Source organism: Liolophura sinensis, chromosome 6 (assembly GCF_032854445.1).
Source record: "Liolophura sinensis isolate JHLJ2023 chromosome 6, CUHK_Ljap_v2, whole genome shotgun sequence".
Classification (NCBI taxonomy): Eukaryota; Metazoa; Mollusca; class Polyplacophora; order Chitonida; family Chitonidae; genus Liolophura; species Liolophura sinensis.
In genome coordinates this window covers 18,500,498-18,523,715 of record NC_088300.1, presented here as the reverse complement: position 1 = coordinate 18,523,715, position 23,218 = coordinate 18,500,498, and the positions used below count along the sequence as shown (strand labels likewise).

Below are 23,218 nucleotides of genomic sequence, written 5' to 3'. Positions count from 1 at the left end.
ACACCTCTTTCCCATAGAAACGTTCACCTCTCTCACCCTTTTCCACGGGCTCAAATGACACCTCTTTCCCATAGAAACGTTCACCTCTCTCACCCTTTTCCACGGGCACAAATGACACCTCTTTCCATAGAAACGTTCACCTCTCTCACCCTTTTCCACGGGCACAAATGACACCTCTTTCCCATAGAAACGTTCACCTCTCTCACCCTTTTCCACGGGCACAAATGACACCTCTTTCCCATAGAAACGTTCACCTCTCTCACCCTTTTCCACGGGCACAAATGACACCTCTTTCCAATAGAAACGTTCACCTCTCTCACCCTTTTCCACGGGCACAAATGACACCTCTTTCCCATAGAAACGTTCACCTCTCTCACCCTTTTCCACGGGCACAAATGACACCTCTTTCCAATAGAAACGTTCACCTCTCTCACCCTTTTCCACAGGCACAAATGACACCTCTTTCCCATAGAAACGTTCACCTCTCTCACCCTTTTCCACAGGCACAAATGACACCTCTTTCCAACAGCTTTCCAATTCAGCTTCTGAATTTTTCCATCATTAGTCCACTCAAACTTTTTCTACCTTCAACAATATAAGAATTTGAACTCCCAACTCTAATACTGGCCTGCTCAATTCCTACTGAAGTACATGTACAGATTTATAAAGATAAAATAACAGTTTTAAAATTTTTGTATCAAATGTATCTAGATACCAAACCAAACATCAGACTTGTATGTATGTGAAGTCTCTAAAACTTGCCTTCCGTACACATATGTAGGATGACCAGAGGGTTACATTGCTGCTTATACTTACTTCCTGGAAAGGTGTTTTGTTTCTTGGAATAGATGAGCTGTTGAATCAAAGAATCAAGAATAATGAGTTGCCAAATAAAGTCATACCTTACATGTACAATTGCTTTTACCCATCAAACCAGAACATTTAACACTGCGTGGCAAAACCATTATAGTTTCTATTAAATCCAACCAATGCAGTAAATGACCCAAAATTTAGCCCATTACGAAGTTGCACATTTTGCCCTATTCTGAGGGTTCTATTGACCTTAGAGAGGAGCTCTGGAGATTAGGAAATATGATGTCTTACTGGGAATATGTAAATTTCAGCATGTAAGGTAATATTTTATGACATTAATGCACTGATTTGGCCAAATTTAATGACATTTAGTGTAATCCCTATGTACTGTAGTATTTGAGCATTTTGTCAGCCTGTATCATGGATTTAGGAAGTGATATTATTACACCACTGTAATGGGTTATGGGTACATGTATATACATTTCCCTTGAGAATCTGTACCACTACTGCTATCCATTCAATGGACACAAATGTGGCTGTCAGACTTTGACAGAAAAGTCAAAGTTTTTACGTTGCCATTTCGCTGACATTGACTGTTGTGTGTAAAGTCTTGAAGATGCAAACCTGTCTCCACGTAGTAATTTGGGGTCAAAGTACTTGTAGTCCTCAACATCTTGGTGAGATTTAAACTCCATCAAAGCGTCCACAATGCGTGTGGCTGGTAATTTCTAAAAGGAAGAAAAAGAGCATTATAATCAATCCTACTTTACTTCTGACATCCAATGATGGATGAGTTCACATTTGGGCAAATTCTGAAACTGTAAATAAGTGTAAATCATTCAAATACTGGGTTTTCCAGTTATCACATTACAACAACAAAGTCACATAAAGTAGGCCATGTCTATAAACTGCCTGACGAATCAACATCAGACTGTTTATATATGTGTGATAGTTATTCATGCCTCTTGTATTAAATGAAGTCATTTTGCTTGTGATAAAGTGTAAACATAAGGAAATTGTGAGGGCAGTCTTTGCTAAGTCCAGTGACATGCCAGGTCAATTGGCAGCCAAGGCAAGAAAATAAACACTAACATCACAAAGTTTCTCTATGGCTACGAACTTCTGATTTATTTTATCGACATTTTGATATACATGCCTGATAATTTAGACTGTACCTCGGAACATAGGTGAAAATAAATCAGAAGTTGTCATTCATATAGAAACTTTGTGATGTTACTCTGTCAACTTCTATATGCCTCTTAAGGAAGAAAATAAACACTGAGTCACAGTATTATGAAACACTCTCACAAGACAACAAAGCTTTGTTGGTAATTTACAAAGAAACCTATGACTGGTATTTTGTAGGATTTTGTATCAGTACTAAACTCATTTGATTAGGCTGTAAAACTGGCAAAACAACAACAACCTTTGATCGCAAGCTTGAGAAAAAGGCTCGACAGATTACAAAAAAACTCAACTATTGAAAAACAAAAGGCGTAATGAGTTTTGGAGAGGTCAGAAGTTTTGATCAGTTCAGGGCAGTGTGACACTTGACAGATCAAGAAAGTTACCTTTCTGGTTTTACCTACATCAGTGCAAATACTCATGACTACAGGTGACCCATTCATCTCTGCCGCATAATATTTTGCAGGACATTTTGGGAGAACTAGCGTAGAAGTTTTTATGTACAAATCGTGTCAGAAGATCATGATCAGAAATAAAGGCAATAAAGCAGAAAAATGAACAGTTGTTTATGAACACTTTTTTTAAATACTACTTTATTATGCATTTATCTATTGTCTTAAGTGACATTTTACAGCAGAGTATTTTCTTGGATTGTGAAGTAAAATTTAAAACAAAATCAAATGTTATTTCTTAAAAATAGTCTAAATCTTTCAATTTTAAATTATGATTTGTATTTTACATTGTATATCATCTCTCACAGTATGTGTGGTTGCACTACACACATCCATACGCAATATCCTTGTGCTGAAAGTCTGACAAACCTGAATTCTTCAACCTTTTCAACCAATATTTTGAACCTTTCTGAGGGAACTAAGGGATCTAGAGAAACATTTCCTACTGTTTATGATGGTTCCAACTTCAATGACACAATCATTTCTAGAGTTATTTTCATAATAATGTTATGCATAAATTCCACTGGGAAAAGGTTCTTTAGTGGTTGAAAAGGTTGAAGATGTACAGTACACAAGAGGCTGTATATGAAGTGTACAGGTGGTGTTTGATAACTAGGCCAGAACTGCACCTACATGTTTCTTGACTACCAGGTTCTTCACCCCCTCCATCACAAACTGAGAACCCTGGGACACAAGCTTGGAGAACATGCTGAAACAGAGAGGAGAACAAAATAAGAGATCTGATACGGAAAATATCTAAGTGTGAAAAGCACACAGGAAATAGCAAATCAAAAAGGCTTATCATCTTTGAGGCAGACACTCCGACCATTAGGCCAGTGAAGCTGTCATAGTCGGAATAGCGTGCATTGAAAAAACAAAAATAAAGAAAACCTGACAAATTTCACCCGGTTCCTGTTCTTTTTCATTCAGGGTCAAATCTTGGAACCTTCTAGCATGATTCACAAAAGTTGTTTAAATGACAATGACTGTGCCACCTCCTGTGTACTGACTTGGCATGGCAGCCATCTTCGCATAAACCTGGCAATTTTCGCCAGGTTTTTGTTCTTTTTCACCTAGGGTCAAATCTTTGGAATCTTCCAGTGAAATACAACTGTATTCTGAGACGTGCATGATTCACAGTTGCTTACCTGACAGTGGTTGTGCCACCTCCTGTGTACTGACTCGGCATGGCAGCCATTTTGGCGTAAGCCCTTCAAGAACGAAAAAATTTTGTTAACAATCCAGGTTTCCACTTATGGTTTTAATACAGTAGTTCAAATCATGTCATGCAAGTTTATTGTTCTGTAAACCAACATGATTTGATTTGATAGAGACATTTGCACACATACATATTGAATTTGTGCATTAAAAGTGAAGTTGTCTTGAAAAATCCACGTTTTACACCTGACAACATTCAATCGCCATGAGCAGCATTACATGTATGAGGTAACAATAATTTTGTTCTGACTACGCTGATGACAATGTGTATGATGATGAGTACCTCCATCTCCTGATGTACTGTATGGGCGTGACATCGCAGTTAGCTCCCTGTAAAGCCACGCAGTACTGGTCCATCTCAGCCTGAAACAACGGCACAGATATCATTACACAGGCCTGCTATGCAAAATCATCTCCACTAAAGTCATCAACATCATCTTACTTACGATCAATAACACCAATTTTGTTGTCATGTAGTATTTATAATGATTATTATTATTATCGACAGCTATATATATTTATCCCCCAAAATAGGGGATATTCTATATACTAAAATGAACCACAGTCATTTAACGTTCAACACCAGTTTATAAACAACGCTGAGATACCTAATGAAGGATATGACAATGTTAGCCATTGTTTAATCATTCAAATGTATAGAAAATGACAGACAAGTTTGAATGCAAATTTCAAAATGCACCCCAGCTAGAATCTGCCGTGTATTGAATGTGTAATGATGTTCATAATGAGATGTCCTCAGCAGTCTAACTGCATTCATTACTCATTCGCATCTATGCAAATATATTTTTGAGAACTTGCAAATGCAATGGAATATCCCCTACAGTGTACTTGCTTTGAAGAGTATATACTAGTATGTACTGGTACTATGTGTGTACTTATGTTACATATGCTCAGGTGGGTACTTGTGCGTACCAGTTGAATTTGAAAATGGCAGTAAACCTTAAAGGAGAAGAAAATTTAAATATCAGTCAAATACCACTGAAAATAGTATGCTTTTCCTGCCAAAAAAGAAACCTGTCCCATACATGTAGTTCACAGTTGTCTGTATAATGAAACCTTACTTCATCTTTTAGCTTTCTTTTACTTTATTGTAAACTTATCTTTTAAGAAAAGTTCATGTAGAAAGTTTTATGAAACAGCATGAGCTCCAAAAGTGCCAGTGTGTCTATCACTGGCGAGCTATTTTAAATCAATAGGGATAAGCAAGTAGTAGTCAGCAGCAAATTCCACGATCGATTTTCACTTATTTTCAAAAAAATAACTGAAGTGTAAAATAAGCAAAACCATGTGGAAGTGTAACATGGCGTGAATTTCTGAACAAACACACCTGGTGTAACAGCTTGAATGATAAAGTAAATTGAAGGTTTAGGATGCACATTGTTGACCCACAGACACAGGTAGTTAAGTCCATGATAAATCAGAAAGTACTGAGGAGTTTAAGAATGTAGCCATATGGTGAAGCCAGCAGAGTGTGAATCCACGCCACAGGGCTCGCCGGGTGGGTGACAGAGTACGCTTCATACCAACACATGGACGACTCAGCGTAACTGACAGGTGAAATTGTCTGTCCACTTTAATGTGTGGTCATTTAACACATTTTAGCATTTCTCTTACATCTATCAAGTCAGATGAATAGATCAAAGACAGACACTGTATTATCTCTGTTAAACTCGGGAAGGGTTTCTTTTTGGGCAGTAAACTGCTGGGCACAGGGACAGCACTGTTCTTAACATTAACATAGCAGCCTGAGAATGACAGCCAATTGACAATAAAACCACACTAGTCATTAGGTAAATCCCTGAAGCTTGCTTGGTTAAGTGAATGGGTGCAGGGAAGAGTTAAGGAATACCGCCCTCCCCTTTCTACCCAGGTGACAGGCTCTTTCTGACCTGACATAGTCAGTACAACCTGTGAGTGTCAAGGGTTTACAGACACACACAGGTACAGTATCGCACATGTAATACTAAGACACTTCAAAGCCGGGCACAGAACAATGCAAAGAAATGCTAAGCGGTGGGATAATTACAAACATTTTTTTCTTTTGTATTCCATTTCATGCTGTATTGTTGTAGAGAACTCAAGAAAATAACAAATTGTTAAATTTTAATGAATTCTCCTCCTGAAGTGAAAATGTTAAATTTCAATTTCAATGTCACTGATGGCATGCAATTCTTTGGCATTAAAAACATTGTCCTTCTTTTATGCAAACAATTAGTTGAAATTATTCTGTTTTTTTTTTCATTTAAAGAAATGAAACCGAGAGAATTTATATGTTAGACTCAGTCTTCAGTCTCGTAGTAAAGCAGCTCTCTTGAGCAGAAAAATTGTTAAATCAACGTTCCACAATGGAATACTATCTGTGTAATACATTAAGATTGTACGGCCTTAACACACACGATCTTCTATCCTTTGAGCATTAATACGTTCCAAACCTAGATGTCAAATGTTACATCACTTCCCTGCAGTTCTAAATAGCTGTAGTTGTACAACAATAGCCTGCTCAGCATATCACGCAAAAAAAAAAAAAAAAAAAAAAAAAAAAGGGCGGAAAACAAGCATGCATTCATGGTACCAAAACTTCAAAGACATTCATGGAGAAGAATGAAGACAAAAAATTCCCACTACAAATCTCTTAACGTAAGTTACCTGGAGGTATGCTGCCCAGGTCTAATTGACATGACTGATAATAGAGAGTTCAGAAGGAGCTCATTAACACCATATATTATCCATGGTGCGCGCTGACTCTTTTGCTTTACAACAGTGAAGGTCATTAAAGGATTACGTTGAACGTGCTGCTGCATGGAACAAGCACCTAAAAGAAGAGCTGGCAAAAAACTTCAAAGACATGTCAACAGCTGATGGATCATATTTCTGATTTATTGTTCAGACTCTACAAAGGTACTCGACCATGCAAAAAAGGATGTTCCTAAAGAGAACTTGGTTTCTGCCTGAACTGTTACATCTATAAACTTAGGCTTAGGAGGTGAACATATCTGAGAAGTCTTATAGCCTGATTTAATATTCATGCCACTATGGCGTCCAATTCCACAAAACCATAACTATACTGTTGGTACTGGATATTTGAATTGTGACAGATTTCATTCAGATTTATTTATTTATTTCATTAGTGTTTTATGCCGTACTCAAGAATATTTCACTTATACTACGGCAGCCAGCATTATGGTGAGCAGAAACTGGTCAGAGCCAGGGGGAAGCCCACAACCATCCGTAGGAAACACATCTATCTACAATGTACTTGGATTAATATAAATGAGGGGGTTAAATCTAATTTCAAAGTGTGAAAAAAACATAGTGACTTTGTGCTGCCATTCATCAATCCATTCACATCACTCACCCATCCAAATCATTCACCCATCTACATCACTCATCCATCCACATCATTTGACCATCCAAATCATTATATTACTTTGTACTGCACACAGAAGGCCAAGGCACGTTTGACCTATCACCTAATGCTGAGCATCAAGGGCAGAACTTCAGACACTCTGACCCCTCAGCAAGAGCAATACCCCTCAGCTAAAGCACTCCCCCCTTAGCCACACCACTACCCCTCAGCCAGAGCACTGCCCCTCAGCCACACCACTACCCCTCAGCCAGAGCACTGCCCCCCAGCCACACCACTACCCCTCAGCCAGAGCACTGCCCCTCAGCCACACCACTACCCCTCAGCCAGAGCACTGACCCTCAGCCACACCACTACCCCTCAGCCAGAGCACTGCCCGCATACATGTGTACATGATCATCTTGGTGCATCATTGAACACTAAATACTGAATTACCTCTAAAAGAAGATGTTAAACAAAAACTTGTAGAAGCAGTTTTTCCTTAGCAGATAAATGAGGCTTCCTTCAGCAGATAGACGAGGTGAGGATATAGGTGCTGAATATCCAGGAACTGGGATTGATTAATGCTAGTATGGAGAATTATGCCCACTCAGGCATCCCCTGTCACACAACAGCTGCCACAGCCCTAACAAAGTCTGCCAGAGGCGAGCTACCACACACCTTAACACACATTAACACATCTAAACCAGTCTTAACTTGATAAATGGACATTACTAGATCTGTAATAAGGACCTTAAAGGTGGAAAAAACATAAAAATTACACAAAGTTCCAATGAAAGAGAAAAGTTAGTTGTAAATGTGGTCTTCAATACTTTCTTCAAATTTTCTTTACAGGGAAAAGGACACTTAAAAATAATTTTTGTATGGTGGGTATTTGGAACCACCTTTTGGTGCAAATAAGTTTTGACAATCTGTTATTTGATCTTGGCATTATTTTTATGTTTTCTTCTTCTTTAAGCAATCGAGATAAATGACCTATATAAATGTCTACAAAATTAGACTTGATTTGTATCTCTAAAGTGAGCCTTAAGTGTCTAGTCATAGGGTTATCGTGGCTTAAATTGTATCGAAGGTGTCCAGTGGAGAGGCATTGGCTATAGCTCGTACTGTTGGTCAAAGGGGGTGTGATTTGTTATTCTTTGTGTGCCTGGGTGTAGCGGAAACCATACTGTACACGATTTGATGCTTCGAGTCTTGATTGTGGCTAATGCTCAATGTGCCCAGCAAGAAAAGATTGGTTTTAGAAGTGATGTTCAATGTGACCAGCCAGAAAAGATTGGTTTTAGAGGTAATGTTCAATGTGCCAGCCAGGAAAGATTAGTTTTAGAGGTAATGTTCAATGTGCCAGCCAGGAAAGATTAGTTTTAGAGCTAATGCTCAATGTGCCCAGCAAGAAAAGATTGGTTTTATTGAATGCTTAATGTTTCCAGCAAGAAAAGATTGGTTTTATCAAATGCTTAATGTTTCCAGCAAGAAAAGATACAATGTAGGCTGTGGCTGATGATGATGTGTCCAGCAGGAAAAGATACAATGTAGGCTGTGGCTGATGGTGATTTGCCCAGCAGGAAAAGATACAATGTAGGCTGTGGCTGATGGTGATTTGCCCAGCAGGAAAAGATACAATGTAGGCTGTCGCTGCTGTGTCCAGCAGGAAAAGATACAATGTAAGCTGTGGCTGATGGTGATGTGTCCAGAAGGAAAAGATACAATGTAGGCTGTGGCTGATGGTGATTTGCCCAGCAGGAAAAGATACAATGTAGGCTGTGGCTGATGTGTCCAGCAGGAAAAGATACAATGTATGCTGTGGCTGATGGTGATGTGTCCAGCAGGAAAAGATACAATGTATGCTGTGGCTGATGGTGATGTGTCCAGCAGGAAAAGACACAATGTAGGCTGTGGCTGATGGTGATGTGTCCAGCAGGAAAAGATACAATGTAGGCTGTGGCTGATGGTGATGTGTCCAGCAGGAAAAGATACAATGTATGCTGTGGCGGATGGTGATGTGTCCAGCAGGAAAAGACACAATGTAGGCTGTGGCTGATGGTGATGTGTCCAGCAGGAAAAGATACAATGTAGGCTGTGGCTGATGGTGATGTGTCCTGAAGGAAAAGATACAATGTATGCTGTGGCTGATGGTGATGTGTCCAGAAGGAAAAGATACAATGTATGCTGTGGCTGATGGTGATGTGTCCAGCAGGAAAAGATACAATGTAGGCTGTGACTGATGGTGATGTGTCCAGAAGGAAAAGATACAATGTATGCTGTGGCTGATGGTGATGTGTCCAGCAGGAAAAGATACAATGTAGGCTGTGGCTGATGGTGATGTGTCCAGCCCGAAAAGACATAATGTAAGCTGTGGCTGATGGTGATGTGTCCAGCAGGAAAAGATACAATGTAGGCTGTGGCTGATGATGATGTGTCTAGCAGGAAATGATACAATGTATGCTGTGGCTGATGGTGATGTGTCCAGCAGGAAAAGATACAATGTAGGCTGTGGCTGATGGTGATGTGTCCAGCAGGAAAAGATACAATGTAGGCTGTGGCTGATGGTGATGTACCCAGCAAGAAAAGATACAATGTAGGCTGTGGCTGATGATGATGTGTCTAGCAGGAAATGATACAATGTAGGCTGTGGCTGATTGCGATGTGTCCAGCAGGAAAAGATACAATGTAGGCTGTGGCTGATGGTGATGTACCCAGCAGGAAAAGATACAATGTAGGCTATGGCTGATGTGTCCAGCAAGAAAAGATACAATGTAGACTGTGGCTGATGGTGATGTATGCTGCAGGAAAAGATACAATGTATGCTGTGGCTGATGTGTCCAGCAGGAAAAAATTGGTTAGAGCAGATGTTTACAGTGTGCAGTAATAAAAGGCTGGCAGCTAATGTCCAAGTATCAAACAAGAGGGGGCCTCCGTGACTCAGTTGGTTAGCGCGCTAGCGCAGTGTAGTGACCTAGAAGCCTCTCACCAATGCGGTCGCTGTGAGTTCAAGACCAGCCTATGCTGGCTTCCTCTCCGGCCGAATGTGGGAAGGTCTGTCAGCAACCTGCGGATGGTCGTGGGTTTCCCCCGGGTTCTGCCCGGTTTCCACCCACCATAATGCTGACCGCCGTCGTATAAGTGAAACATTCTTGAGTACGGCGTAAAACAACAATCAAAAAAAAAAAAAAAATCAAACAAGAGACTTACAATCAAAAATTAGGGTGTCCAAAAGATGGGTTGTACATTATAATGCTCAAGGTAGATCAAGGTTCAATCCTGGGTCAGGTCACAAATGAGACCTGAAAATAGAAAGTTGTAGCTTCCTCCTTTTGCATTCAGCAATAAGGAAATGCACAACGACTGCTTGATGCGTATCAGTATAATGGCTCTGGTGAGGTGAATTACTTGCCTTCAGTAAGTCATCTCAGTGAAGCAGCACTAGATAAAAGAACGCTGGAAATCTGTCCTGAAACAAGGAGGCACAATACATGCACTCTAAGGACTACTTCGTCGATATCACTGAAAAATTGTTGAGTATGATGTCAAATCCCAAGTACTCACACACTCACTCACTATAATGTTCAAAGTATCCAACAAGAATAGATTAATTGCAGTTAATTGTGTCAAGCCAGAACAGATTGATTGCAACTGACCTTATACCTGCATGTGACCAGTAAGAAACTGGTTGGAGTGTACATGTAGTAGGGTATTTCTCTGAACATGTAGCTGGTTTCCTAAATATCTAACCAAGCAAAGCTTGGTTTCAATCACTACACTCATTCAATCTACTACATTCAATCACTAAAATCATGTTTGACTGCAAATGTACTAACTAAAATCTTTAACTGGCTCTGTGTCCAGTTAAATCTCAGACTAGCTGAAAGGTCGATTTCAAACATGCATACTCACCATTTACTGAAGGGGAATTCCCTTCACCACAAGTTAGAGCAAACATGACTGAATCCGGGAAGCTATAAGGTAGCCAGTTTATGCGTGAATCTAAATTAAAAGCTCTCACACTTTACATTTATGAAGACTTATATGTACTTTAATATCTCCAGCCAGATAACTTAGCATACATGTAGGTGTGTAAATAAATATCATGAGAGTCCAATATACATATATGTATATTAACCTGTGCAACACTGTCAGACTTCTGTGTAACACAACACCTTATGTTCTGATCTATATGTACTCCCCTCCGACAGCAGCTACATGTAGGTACAATATGCCAGCAGAAACAATAGGGAGTTCAAGCTTAAAGAGCAGAGAACAATCTCCCATTAATTACTGTGACATGAAAATCTGCCGAGCTCTGGGGCACAGCAATGCCAAGGTGAGTGGGGCATGATATATAGTGTGAAGGACAAAGGGCTCCAATTTTGAAAGCAGCCCCTAGAAAACATGGCAGGCCAACACAATTATAGCCTTCATCATATTAAGGGAAAATTTTGTATGTAAGGTCAGCTTGGTTATTGGTGGCTCTTCAGAGCCAGTACCAGGGTAGCCTACCCATTAGGTGCCGGGTGATATATGAGAAGAGGTTAGCCCTGATTTAACAGCCAAACAATATTTCACCCCTTAATAAGGGGACCGCCCTACTAATCAGCCTGACTGATCAGCCAGCAGGGAGGTGGGATGATGAAGGAGTGTGCCTGGTCTCTACCCTGTGTCTCTGAGCTGCCAAGTCTGTCTGTGCCAGTCCGCTGTCAGCCTCCATCGAGCCCCAAGCCTGCTGTCAGGTGGATAGCATACTGACGCCTGGCTGGCCGGCCTGCAAGCTTGGCTGAGCGAGGAAGAGAGGGAGTGTGTGTCGTCTCTGAAAACTCAGCGATAGGACCAACACTCACAAGTCCCATTAGTACTGCTTGTTGCACTCCTCCAAAAGATCTTGTTTACTTATGTAGGAGAGTTCTGAAGCATTTCTAACAAGTGCTGGCCATAAACGCCACTGAGGTGTTATTCAAGATTACTATTAAGAAGCCGTTAAAGTCAGCGGTCAAGAGTGCGCTGAGGACTGTGTTTACAGGAGAGTACCACAACTTGGACAGACAGCCCATTGCACCTGTGCGACACACCTTTATCAGTGGACAGTGGCGCAGTGATCAAAGAGCCGGCTAGGCTTTCTGAGCTTACAACTGAACCCACCTGAAAGGCCTCTGTTCATCACTCACATAAGTCTCAACAACAGGTGGGGCACACATCAAAGAAAACAGGTACAGAGAAGATTGCAGTGCAACAGTGCACTAACTACGATGTAAATGATCCTGCCTATAGACTACAGAGGACTGCACTTAAAGACTTCTAATAACACCAAGTACGAGCAGGAGAAGTTCATGGGAATTTTACACACAGGAAGGTGATACACGTCAAGGATTACCAAGAGAAATGGCAAAGTTTCTCCACCCCACAGCAGCACATACAATAAGCTCACAGAAGGCACTTGGAGGCATTTTGCAGAAAAAAAACTAATAGCGTCACAAAGTGGATTTATATCTTTTTCGAGTCTGACAGAGGATACGCATGCAGTGTTATAGTACTAAGGCCTTCACTGTAACAGACACACAGAAACCCTAGGTTTTAACAACTGACCAAAACATTTTTGATCAAAGCTAACTATTCCAGAGCTGCAGTTTGTGGTCAGACAAACTCCTACAACATTTCAGGTGTTACTTGTCGACATACTAGTAGCGTGTGCACCAAATCAACACCCGAATTAGCAGATGCAGGGAGTGGTGATAATGATGCGAGTGAGAGGGCAGATGGGTCAGTCACCACTCTGACCAGGTGATGAACCACACATTGACACCTTCAGCCACTCGGAGTCTCACAGGTGGACATGGCTGGTAACACATCAACATGGGTCTGTCTGATCCTGGCCATCTCTCTGATCCCACTAAATCCCTGTCTGTCAGGGGATCCTAATTCAGCGTCCCTCACCCTACCATGATGATGAGGACTGGGCGGAGGCAGTAAGTCTTTATAAATACTGTTATTCTTCGTTCTGACCATTTTCAATGTTTTAGTGATACACTGATTTATGAGTATTCATAAATATATGGTTTTTCCATTGAAAGAAATCATACCAAAATGCGGGGGGGGGGGGGGGGGAATTATGTCAATAAAAGGACAACAACAAAATCCAGAAAAAGGGGTGAAGACTTCATGCTGATTTCATAAAAAATAATGCTTATTTGATGATGAAATCATGTTAAAATGATAAAGAACTAATATTAAAAATTACATATACCAATTCCTGCAATGATGCCAAGAGAGACCTGTGGGAAATGTGTACATTTGTGTGTATCAAGCTATACAAAGAGATTCCAACAGCAGTAAGAATGATTTACTTTCTACTATAATGCTCCAGTGCTAGTGTAGTACCTAAGTGTTTATGAGCATACACTGTATATAAACCAAAGACTATAATGGACCACAGAATACAACAAAAAAGTAGATACATGTATGCTTGGAACACTTTGCTGAAGGCAAGCAGGGATATCAAATTTGACAGATTATGGAAGTGAGCTATACAAACCAATAAACAGAGAACTTGTGAAGATCTCTCCTTGTATTGCAATAAAGGGCCAGGAAATGATGAAAGGTAATTTATGGAGTCCTTCAGAAAGAGGTTAGTGGAGTAAGTGAACACTTAAACTTCAAGTGTATCAGTAAAACAATTTGTGAGTTTTAGCTGTAGGTTTATTGTCTAACACGTACTGTGTTTGTCACATCAGGATTTCAGCGGATCTGGAGACGGACAGAGTCATGAAGACAACTCAATCAGACAGTCGCATGTCAGTAGCCAAGATGGCAAGGTGATAGACCTGACATTACCTGTGGATCAGGAGATTCCCAGCAAACCCACAGGGAAAAACTCAGTGAAATTAACAAGTGACACTATACATCTGAAGCCAGTTAACAGTATGTCTCAGTCAGTCAAAGACTCACAGGGATTAAGTCAACGTAAGAAATCATCGAAACAGCGAAAAGCAGAGTCTTCAAGAAAAGACAAAAAAATTGATAAGAATATCAAAAGAAAAAAGAAACTCTTGAGAAAGACCAAGCAAAATTGCTAAAATTCTGAATCTAGCTCAGTCAAAGTCATCAGTCACCCTAAAGGGAGAAAATGTGAAAGAACAGCAAGCAAGACCATCATGTCAGAAGGAACAGTTACCAAAATGGTCATCAAGATCTGCCACGAAAAGACATCGCAAATCATCACCATAAGAAACGCTGGAGAAAGAATATGGATTCTAATCGTCATGGCTACGGTTCAAAAGGCACTTCACGCAAGAGAAAGAAGACATTTGAGGACAGGTGGCCCGGGTGTTTCTCCAAATATCAGTCATGCTACCGGGACAGTAACTGCTGCAACAACAACTGCCATCGCTTCACATGGTAAGTCAATCAGTCTCACAATCCCTCAGTCATTTCACACAATATAAAGTCTCCCAGTCTCCCCCACAATCAGTTTACATACCATATAGTCCCAAGTCCCTTCCACAATCAGCGTAATGAAGTATAAAACCCCCAAGCCTCCTATACAATCAGTTTACATGATATAAAGTCCCCCTCGTCTCCTCAACAGTCAGTTTACATGGTATAGTCCCCCAGTCTCCTCTACAATCAGGTTACATGGTGTAGTCCCGCAGTCTCCTCTACAATCAGTTACATGGTGTAGTCCCGCAGTCTCCTCTACAATCAGTTTACATGGTATAGTCCCCCAGTCTCCTCTACAATCAGTTTACATGGTATAGTCCCTCCATCCCTTCCACAATCAGTTTACATGGTATAGTCCCCCAGTCCCCTCCTCAATCAGTTTACATGGTATAGTCCCCCAGTCTCCTCCACAATCAGTTTACATGCTATAAAGTCCCCAGTCCCCTCCTCAATCAGGTTACATGGGTATAATCCCTCGGTCTCCTCCACATTCAGTTTACGTGGTATAGTCCCCCGGTCTCCTCCACAATCAGTTTACATGGTGTTAAAGTCCCCAGTCTCCTCCACAATCAGTTTACATGGTATAAAGTCCCCAGTCTCCTCCACAATCAGTTTACATGCTATAAAGTCCCCAATCTCCTCCACAATCAGTTTACATGGTATAGTCCCCCCAGTCCCCTCCACAATCAGTTTACATGGTATAAAGTTCCCAGTCTCCTCCACAATCAGTTTACATGGTATAAAGTCCCCAGTCTCCTCCACAATCAGTTTACATGGTATAGCCCCCCAGTCCCCTACACAATCAGTTTACATGCTATAAAGTCTCCAGTCTCCTCCACAATCAGTTTACATGCTATAAAGTCCCCAGTCTCCTTCACAGTTTACATTTCAAAGTAGACTACATTTCTACAGAACAATAAAATGCCTAAATATTCAGCCTGGTGAGATGTTAATCATTTCCAAGCCACAAATGAGGACAACAGCTTGTTGCGAGTCTCAGCTCAAAGAATGCTAACAACAGGCTTAAGAATTATGACCATGCTGCACAAATTCGGATCAGACTTCAGCCAAGCAACCCATTAGCTGAACTGATTAAGTGGAAATGATCATAGAGTCTAAACGTTCATGCTGAGAGCCAGAGAAAATAACTATCATTTACTAACTGAGGCATGCTCAATGTAAAAGGCACAGGAATGCTACATAGGTTAAAGACTTCAAAAGGCACGGTAACACGCTAAGATCTCACATCAGTTCTATTCCCGCCCTCAGCCTACTCGATGTGATTACAGGGGGGACAGAAAATTAAACCCATCAATTGAGTACTACAGGGGTAAGGGAAGGCCTGATCGGGGGTGCTGGGTGCTGATAAATGAGCTGTCACAAAAGGGCTGCTTTAGGAACACGCTGGGGCATAACACTCACCTGGGCAATTTACAACAAATGAGCAACTAAAAATGTGTAACAGAGTGTTTTCCAGCTTTCTAAATAGCATCAATTCAAGAAACACTCTACCAGATCGTAATGAAACTTGTAGATTACACCTTAATTACAGGTTATATAGAAACTGGATTCAGCAGGGATGCACAGACATTGTGTCTCTAGCAGACCTCCATATTAGCAGAATTCTCACAGACACTGAATGTAGTGGTAAGAGATACTGTTAGTTAACTTACAATTACAAATTTCTTAGTAAAAGCACCATTTAAACAATTTTTAAACATGCTCCATTGCTGCGGCATCAGTTTTAAAGGAAAAGGCCTCTCAAAATCGAAGTAGGCATCACTGACTAGACCACCTAAAACTATGCATAAATATACTTTCATTAACTTTTTAAGAGTTTTGTGAAAAAGAGTTAAACGCGCACAAACATTTGACTTCTAAGGTAGGCTTTATGGACCATACTATCAGAGGTTAGGAATTTTGACATCACAGGAAGTTTATCCAAATCTAATCACAACACTGAGTGTTGAAATATCTTGTTTTACCTATGAGTGAAAAATTGCTGAAATAATGTTCCCAAAAATTCCTTCCTTCTGGTGAAACTCATTAAAAAGAGGTGACGTGACATCAGAGCTCCTAGATACCACCATTATGGTCTCATAAAGCCCACCATAGTACTCAAATATTTGAATGCTTTTCAATACTCTTCAAAAAAATCTGAAAAAAAAATAAAAGAAAGCATTTTTACACATAGTTTTCAATTGTCTGTATGATGAACCTTACTTCATATTCTAGCTTTCTTTTGCTTGAAATAATTTAAATGCACGATCTGATTTTGAAGAAAAAAAGGGACTGTCTACTACATGGTCTTGAAAGCCTATATAATATATGAATTTTTCACTCTATGCTTGAGAGAGTAGGGAATGCTGACATTTTGTAACAACTATATATACAATATTTGAACAGGATGAAGAGCTCTTTTTCTCCTCACTCTGACTGTCTGAGAGCTTTACTAGGGTGTACCATCCCTTAAGTAAGACTTGGGAGTTTAAATGATTAGAAGGCATCTCAGCCTGGGTAGTTTTATAAGCACATCCCACCAGCTCACCTATGTGAGATCATGGGGTAGGTGTTAAATGTTTTGTGTTTAAGGTAAACCTTTAATCTAGCATACTCAATGAAGTGAGTAGCAAAGCCCTGCTGCACAGGGAATAACAGGGAATAAAACAGATGTAAAGTGTGGAGTGAAAAAAGAAAGGACTCGTATCATCACACTTTGAAAGCTCTTAAAACTTTGAATGAATTGAACTCAGCCAAGCGTAGAGTCCTAGCACAAAGAGGGCTATAACCATCTCTGTCTGACAAGGGCCAACCTATCATCCAGCACTGGGGACAGGAAGAAGATAGCTACCATATAAAACCACATTATGGGAAAATAAATTTATTATCTTTCTTTGTATGTGAAGACTCGATCTTGCAGAGTCCGCTTAAAGGGAAATGAGCTTCACAAAAGCCAAGACTTGAACATCTCAGTCTCAGAGGACATAGCTGATTCTAGTCTAATAACAGAAAATAAAGCTAATAGCTGGACAGGCCATCAGTGATCTATCAGGTTAAATAAAAGGTGTTTGGGAAGAGGGGATCGAGTGAGCTGAAGTCAACACTAAATCAAGCATGACGCTGCATTGATAGACTCCTCATACAAGCAGCACAATGACAGCTCAGTTTGTAAATATAGACGCTTTCTTTGAGGTGGGTTTGCCTCAGCAGGCTTAATCATCCTGACCATTTATCAGACAAACTGGCAGCTGGGGCAACTACACCCGCCACCCATACCCCCCCCCCCCCCCCCCCATACCGCCTCCTTCATCACAATGTGCTATCACTGCCCTACGCGCTAAGTTCACGCACTATCTCTGAGATTGCTCACAAAATCTAGAGAAAATGGCCACCAGCAATCGGCAGGACCAACAGATACATTCATAATGCAAATGTGTGGCTGACTGCCTCAGACAACAGCACAATTATCTCTTCTCTACCTGGGAGAAGTGAATGTCCTCAGGCCAGGATTGAACTCGCAATCTCAATGCTGACAGCACAATTACTTACCTCACAAGGCTAGGGGATGATCAGCATCACTTATTACATTGTTTATAAGCCGTGTTAAACAAAAATGACACAATTACAATAACACAACAAAGCACGGTATAGCTGTCACATGTAAACTACAATTAACTAAATTGCACAAAGAAAACAATGAGAAATTCATGTCGTTCTATGCGGACTTCTCTAGTTAATTAACAATGTTTGAATCTAATTAAAAAGCTGAAATCAGAAAGCGAGTTATAGCTTTTTTATGGCTCTGGGTCTGTGGTAAGTAGTGAAATAGTCTCCAAGTCTGATTAACATTACCTTTAGGATAGGTTATGATCTGCCAATAAAATCTGTTTACCTCTGGTCAAATGATTACATTGTATTTATTAACAATCATAGACTTGTGATCCGTAGGTAATTCCTAGCATTCTGTCTCCACCTCGTCTGTAGTTAGATTGTTATGCTTCAACGAATGTCTCATAAAGCAGACTGTTAATCAAATTTACTGTCTATAGAGATAAACATTAAGCTGTGTCGTAGTGCTCAGGCAAAAACAAAACAGGTTAACAGCTTCCGGAAGTTTGTAATTTATAATATTGTTTTTTTTTTTCTTTCTTTAAAGCTTTCTTGACATAAAATTTCATACTTTTAATTCAACTTGTCACTTTGATGACGGGAGAACATTTGTTGTGGGTGTTACAGGGAGGACAATAAACCCAAATGTAATTAGCTGTGTTACATTTTGGGGAAGGAAATGTCTATTCACAAAAAGACTCTTAATGAGGTGAAACAATAACCAGCAGCCCGTGTGAAAATTAAGATTCAACAACTTTACATACATGCACTGGAAACATATTTATTTCTACTTTCAGGCTCAGCTTCGGTTTCTGCTTGTGAGATAGGATGGATGAGAAGATGGTGGTAAAACTGGTAAAATTAATATTGTGTTTACCAGACAACTGTGTCACATGGAGATGAATGCCATTTTGTGGCAAAATGCTGAACATTCTGTAGCTCAACAAGGAACCAGTGGAGATGTATGCACCTGTAGTTCCGTGGCAAATGGCTGAACAAAGATCCAACAGAGATATATGTACGCCCACAGTTCTGCGGTAAAAGGCTGAACATAGGATCAATAGAGGCATATGTACGCCCACAGTTCTGCGGTAAAAGGCTGAACACAGGATCAATAGAGGCATATGTACGCCCACAGTTCTGTGGTAGAAGGCTGAACATAGAATCTATATACACAGGTTTCCAGTTTTGAAGTAAATGGCTGAACAAAGAAAAACCAGAGATTATGCCCTTAACTGTAGTAAATTTCTGAACAAAAAATCAGTAGATATACAGGCATGCAGTTGGGTTGCAAATGGCTGAAACTAACACCAGTAAAGATAGAAAGTTATAATCTGGTCCGGTGAACAGAGCCTGCAATAAAAAAAGGAGTAATGGTTGAAGTCTTATAGTGGTAATGTAGCACAACAGCCCCAATGATGGAGTATGGTATCAAACACATCCTGTTATGTGGACAGAGGTAATGAGAAGACAGTGGGTGGGCCCCTCCAATGAGAGGACCATGGGATTAATGCTAGCTTCAATCACATACCGCCCTGACTGGAGAGGTTGTGTCTGGAGTATACTGTAACCACATGCAGCACAAAAGGAACTCATAGTTTGTACATGATAGCCCTAGAGCAGATCTTAGCTTGTTTCTATAGAGCGGCCACCAGAAGTTAATGACTCTGGGATAGTTTTATGACAGTAAATGTAAGCTTATCCATGCAAGAGTTTGTTAGCACACTGAAGTGGAGTTTATGAAACCAGTTTTAGGCACCATACAAAAAGAGTGTGTTAGCTCCACATTACTTCACAAGTGTCTGTCAGGTCTTCTGACAGCGGAAGCAAAAAGTCTACATGAAGTCCACGTACGATGGGAAATAATCAAAAAGCAGATAAAAGGGAAATGTCACTATGAAGGATACACCTCTTGTTGTTCTTTTGTTACTGTGTGGAAAATTTGTACGATGCAAGCAAAACTTCATGAATTTTACAATGATAAAAGGATGTCATCTGGCAAACTCTTATTTATTATGGTTAAAAGAAAAAAGCAAGAAATAAGAATAAATGTGACAACCAACCATATCTGTCACCTCCTTATCTCTCTTCATTCAACTAGGGGGGTTTTACCACTTTATACTCTTCCTGTCCTATGTATTTCATTTCATTAAGATATACTGTACTTGCCCTAAAACTTTGTCCAAATAAAGCTATCACTTTTGGTGATGAAAGTTTTTTTCTAATAGGATATTATCCTACCTACCAAACAAACCTTGAAACACCTTTCCTCGATCAATAGGGCTCGGGCAATGAGAGAATAATACATTCATGGACAAAATTTCTGGCCAAATACAGTACATAGTTCATGGGCGTATCAGTACACCTGTACGTAGCCACATTAATACTGTCTACAATAGCCTCCTGTCTCTGTACAAAGACTTTTTAATACATAAAACATCCTTATGAGTTTTGGGGTTGGTGGAGCGAATGGAATCGTTCATTACCGTTGTCTATGCCATGCATCAAATTTTAAGACATTTGCAGATTTTCGAATGAAATTAAGAATATGTCCTAGTGACGCATCATGGAAAGGAATGTAAAGTATGTGTATTAGTGACCTGTGAACACTGAAAAATAATTTTAGCTGATTTCAGCGTCGGGACACTTGGACAAATGTTCTGCGGAGTTTAAATTTGAACTGAACGGCCAAAATATGCATAAAAATTTTATCAACAATATTTAAAGCAGTTATTGTTTGGAAACCATTGACCACTGAGAATCGCATGGAATTAATAAAATATTAACAGATTGAACTGTTTTCAAGTCTGATTCAAGGTTCAACAAAGCTAACTAGTACATAAAATGTTCTGAAAATCTAACAATACTAGAGCAGTGATTGCACCAAAACTAAAGGGTGACAGAGAGACAGAAGGACAGACACAAATTAACATTCCTTGCTCTATTCTTGCATAAGCATGGGACAAAAACATGACAAAGAGTTAACTAATTTAACTAACCAAAGTAACATACTCCACTCATGACCATCATGATGTTCTTACAAATGCTTGGAAATGGCTTTTAAGTAAACATCTACAAGGAAAGGAAAAGCCACCAGAGGCTTGTCCAAGAGCCTTCTACAGGTTTAGAACTTAACAAAGCTATAACTCCGCCAACAAAAAAAGTTACCAAGAAAAAAATAACTGTTGGACGTAACAAAATGTTTGCATGATTAAGTAAGTTTTAATGGTTTTTTTCAGAAGGCATAGGAGGTTTAACACAAATACATGTAACTGGATAATTCAGCAGATGACACACATTGTATATCGGCGTTATTGCCCGGGAATTAAAGGGCAGACAAATTTATGGCAAATTTATGGTAATATTTTTTATAATCAGATCTCTGAGCTGACTAATCACCGGGAGTGTGGGTAATGAGAAATCAGAAAATAAGCTGGCGTCTGTGAAACATGAGATGGCTATCACAGAATCCAGCAAGAGTTCTGCTGATCTTTGTTGTTCTGCAGCTGGCCGATGATCAAACAGCTTCATACATAAGTCCATATCAATACACAGAAGTCATTACTGCTGATGCAGACCATTTCCTTAAATGATAATTTTCATTCTCATCGCCTATTTCTGCTAAAGTGATCTGGCAAAGAAAAGCTGGAATTCTTTCCCGTAACTGCTCTACCTCACGTCATATACAGAAATCTGCCAGCTTTCATGTGGATTTTTCCGTATTCTATTTCTGGATAGCATCACAAACCACAACACATCAGTCCTGACAGGCCAGCTGTAATTTCAAGACTCTGGGCACGGTCTCATTTGTCTGTCTGCAGTTTCCATACTATACAGTTATCTAAGGACTTAGTCAGTAGACAAAAACACAAGAAAATCCACACACAGCTTGCCACAGCCTAGGCTGATACAGATGAGAAAATAATAACAGGTCCTGGCATGGTTCCAAAAAGAGTTTGTGGTCTTTGAAAGTGAGCTAAGAAGTCACCACAAGTAAGAAGGAATCTAAATCCTAAATATCTGCTAGTTTTTTTCCTTTACCTAAAAAAATATCATTCCTCATGTAAAATACACAGAAATACGATCATGTTTGCTTCTTTACAAAGAGTATCAAGTTTTGTTGCTAATAACTTGATTTCTTTCACAAGTACTATAAAGTCCACATATATGGTTATATAAGAACGTCACAGACATTAATATGCCAGTGCAAAATCTGGCCAAATTTTCTCAAATGCTACATGTATGATACTGTGTTCTGTGTATTCCATGTTGAGTACAAATTAGTTTTAGACATAAAAGGCACCCAAAAATGAAATTGCAATTACATAGTATTTAGCTGATGAGCAATTAATTTTCATTCACTGATCTCCTTGCACTTGTTAGCTGTATTAACCACTGTGAGTCATCAGATACTGAATCAGTTTTGAACGGGCCAGAGATATCTTCACTTGGTGGCAACTGTGACAGTTATGGCTGCTCATCATTTACAGCAATTACAGCTGTTAATTAATGTAATGAGGCAATGATTGACGTGTGTTGTCATGGTTATATCTAAGTGACATCACCTGACACCTGAGAATTTTGCCTCTGGTCATGAACATGATGACTGCCTACAACTGCTGCCTTATGTCTGTCTGCTAAATGTACCTGTGAACACTACAGGAAACAACCTTGTTAACAGGAAATAATGAGTTGAAACACCCCCAAAAAGTTACTGAAATCTCCTCACAAATCCAGATGTTAGATACTCCGTCTGCTTCCTTCAAACCTCAAAGTTTTACAGAGAGCCAAAATAAATTGCCTCAATATGCTCCACACTTCCTCAGACACTCACTAAAAACAAAACCCTCCAGGTTCACTGAAAAGTAAGCCACCTCAACGGTACTTCATGAGGGTAGTTATTCTCCTGTTTTTAGTCTGACAGCTGATGGCTGCATAAATTAAGGCGTTCCATGAATTGGCAGCAACAAGTGAAAGACTTACCTCAGTCATTGGCGGACCACAAATGATGGCAATAATAAACAGTCGCACTTTGTCTTCAGGAGTTCCGGCTAAAAATGTAAACAGAAACACAGTTTGACATCAAAGATATTTCCAACCAATGCTTCCTCCTGCAATGCATGTATTC

The 23,218-nt window shown here is 39.9% G+C and overlaps 1 protein-coding gene and 1 long non-coding RNA gene across 2 annotated transcripts in view; one reads left to right on the top strand and one right to left on the bottom strand.

The window, feature by feature from the left end:
- Positions 1-23,218, bottom strand: part of LOC135466330 (sec1 family domain-containing protein 1-like) — a 48,749-nt gene that overhangs the window by 4,795 nt on the left and 20,736 nt on the right. The window contains exons 16-21 of the mRNA XM_064743763.1: positions 23,074-23,141; positions 3,952-4,031; positions 3,599-3,661; positions 3,084-3,159; positions 1,438-1,541; positions 817-853 (exon numbers count right to left, since the gene is read on the bottom strand). Coding sequence (XP_064599833.1) covers positions 817-853; positions 1,438-1,541; positions 3,084-3,159; positions 3,599-3,661; positions 3,952-4,031; positions 23,074-23,141 — 428 coding nt within the window. The remainder of the gene's footprint in view (positions 1-816; positions 854-1,437; positions 1,542-3,083; positions 3,160-3,598; positions 3,662-3,951; positions 4,032-23,073; positions 23,142-23,218) is intronic.
- On the top strand, positions 12,802-20,974 carry LOC135468151 (uncharacterized). The gene is made up of 3 exons (XR_010444206.1): positions 12,802-13,010; positions 13,776-14,439; positions 18,888-20,974. It is a non-coding gene; the product is annotated as an uncharacterized LOC135468151 (long non-coding RNA).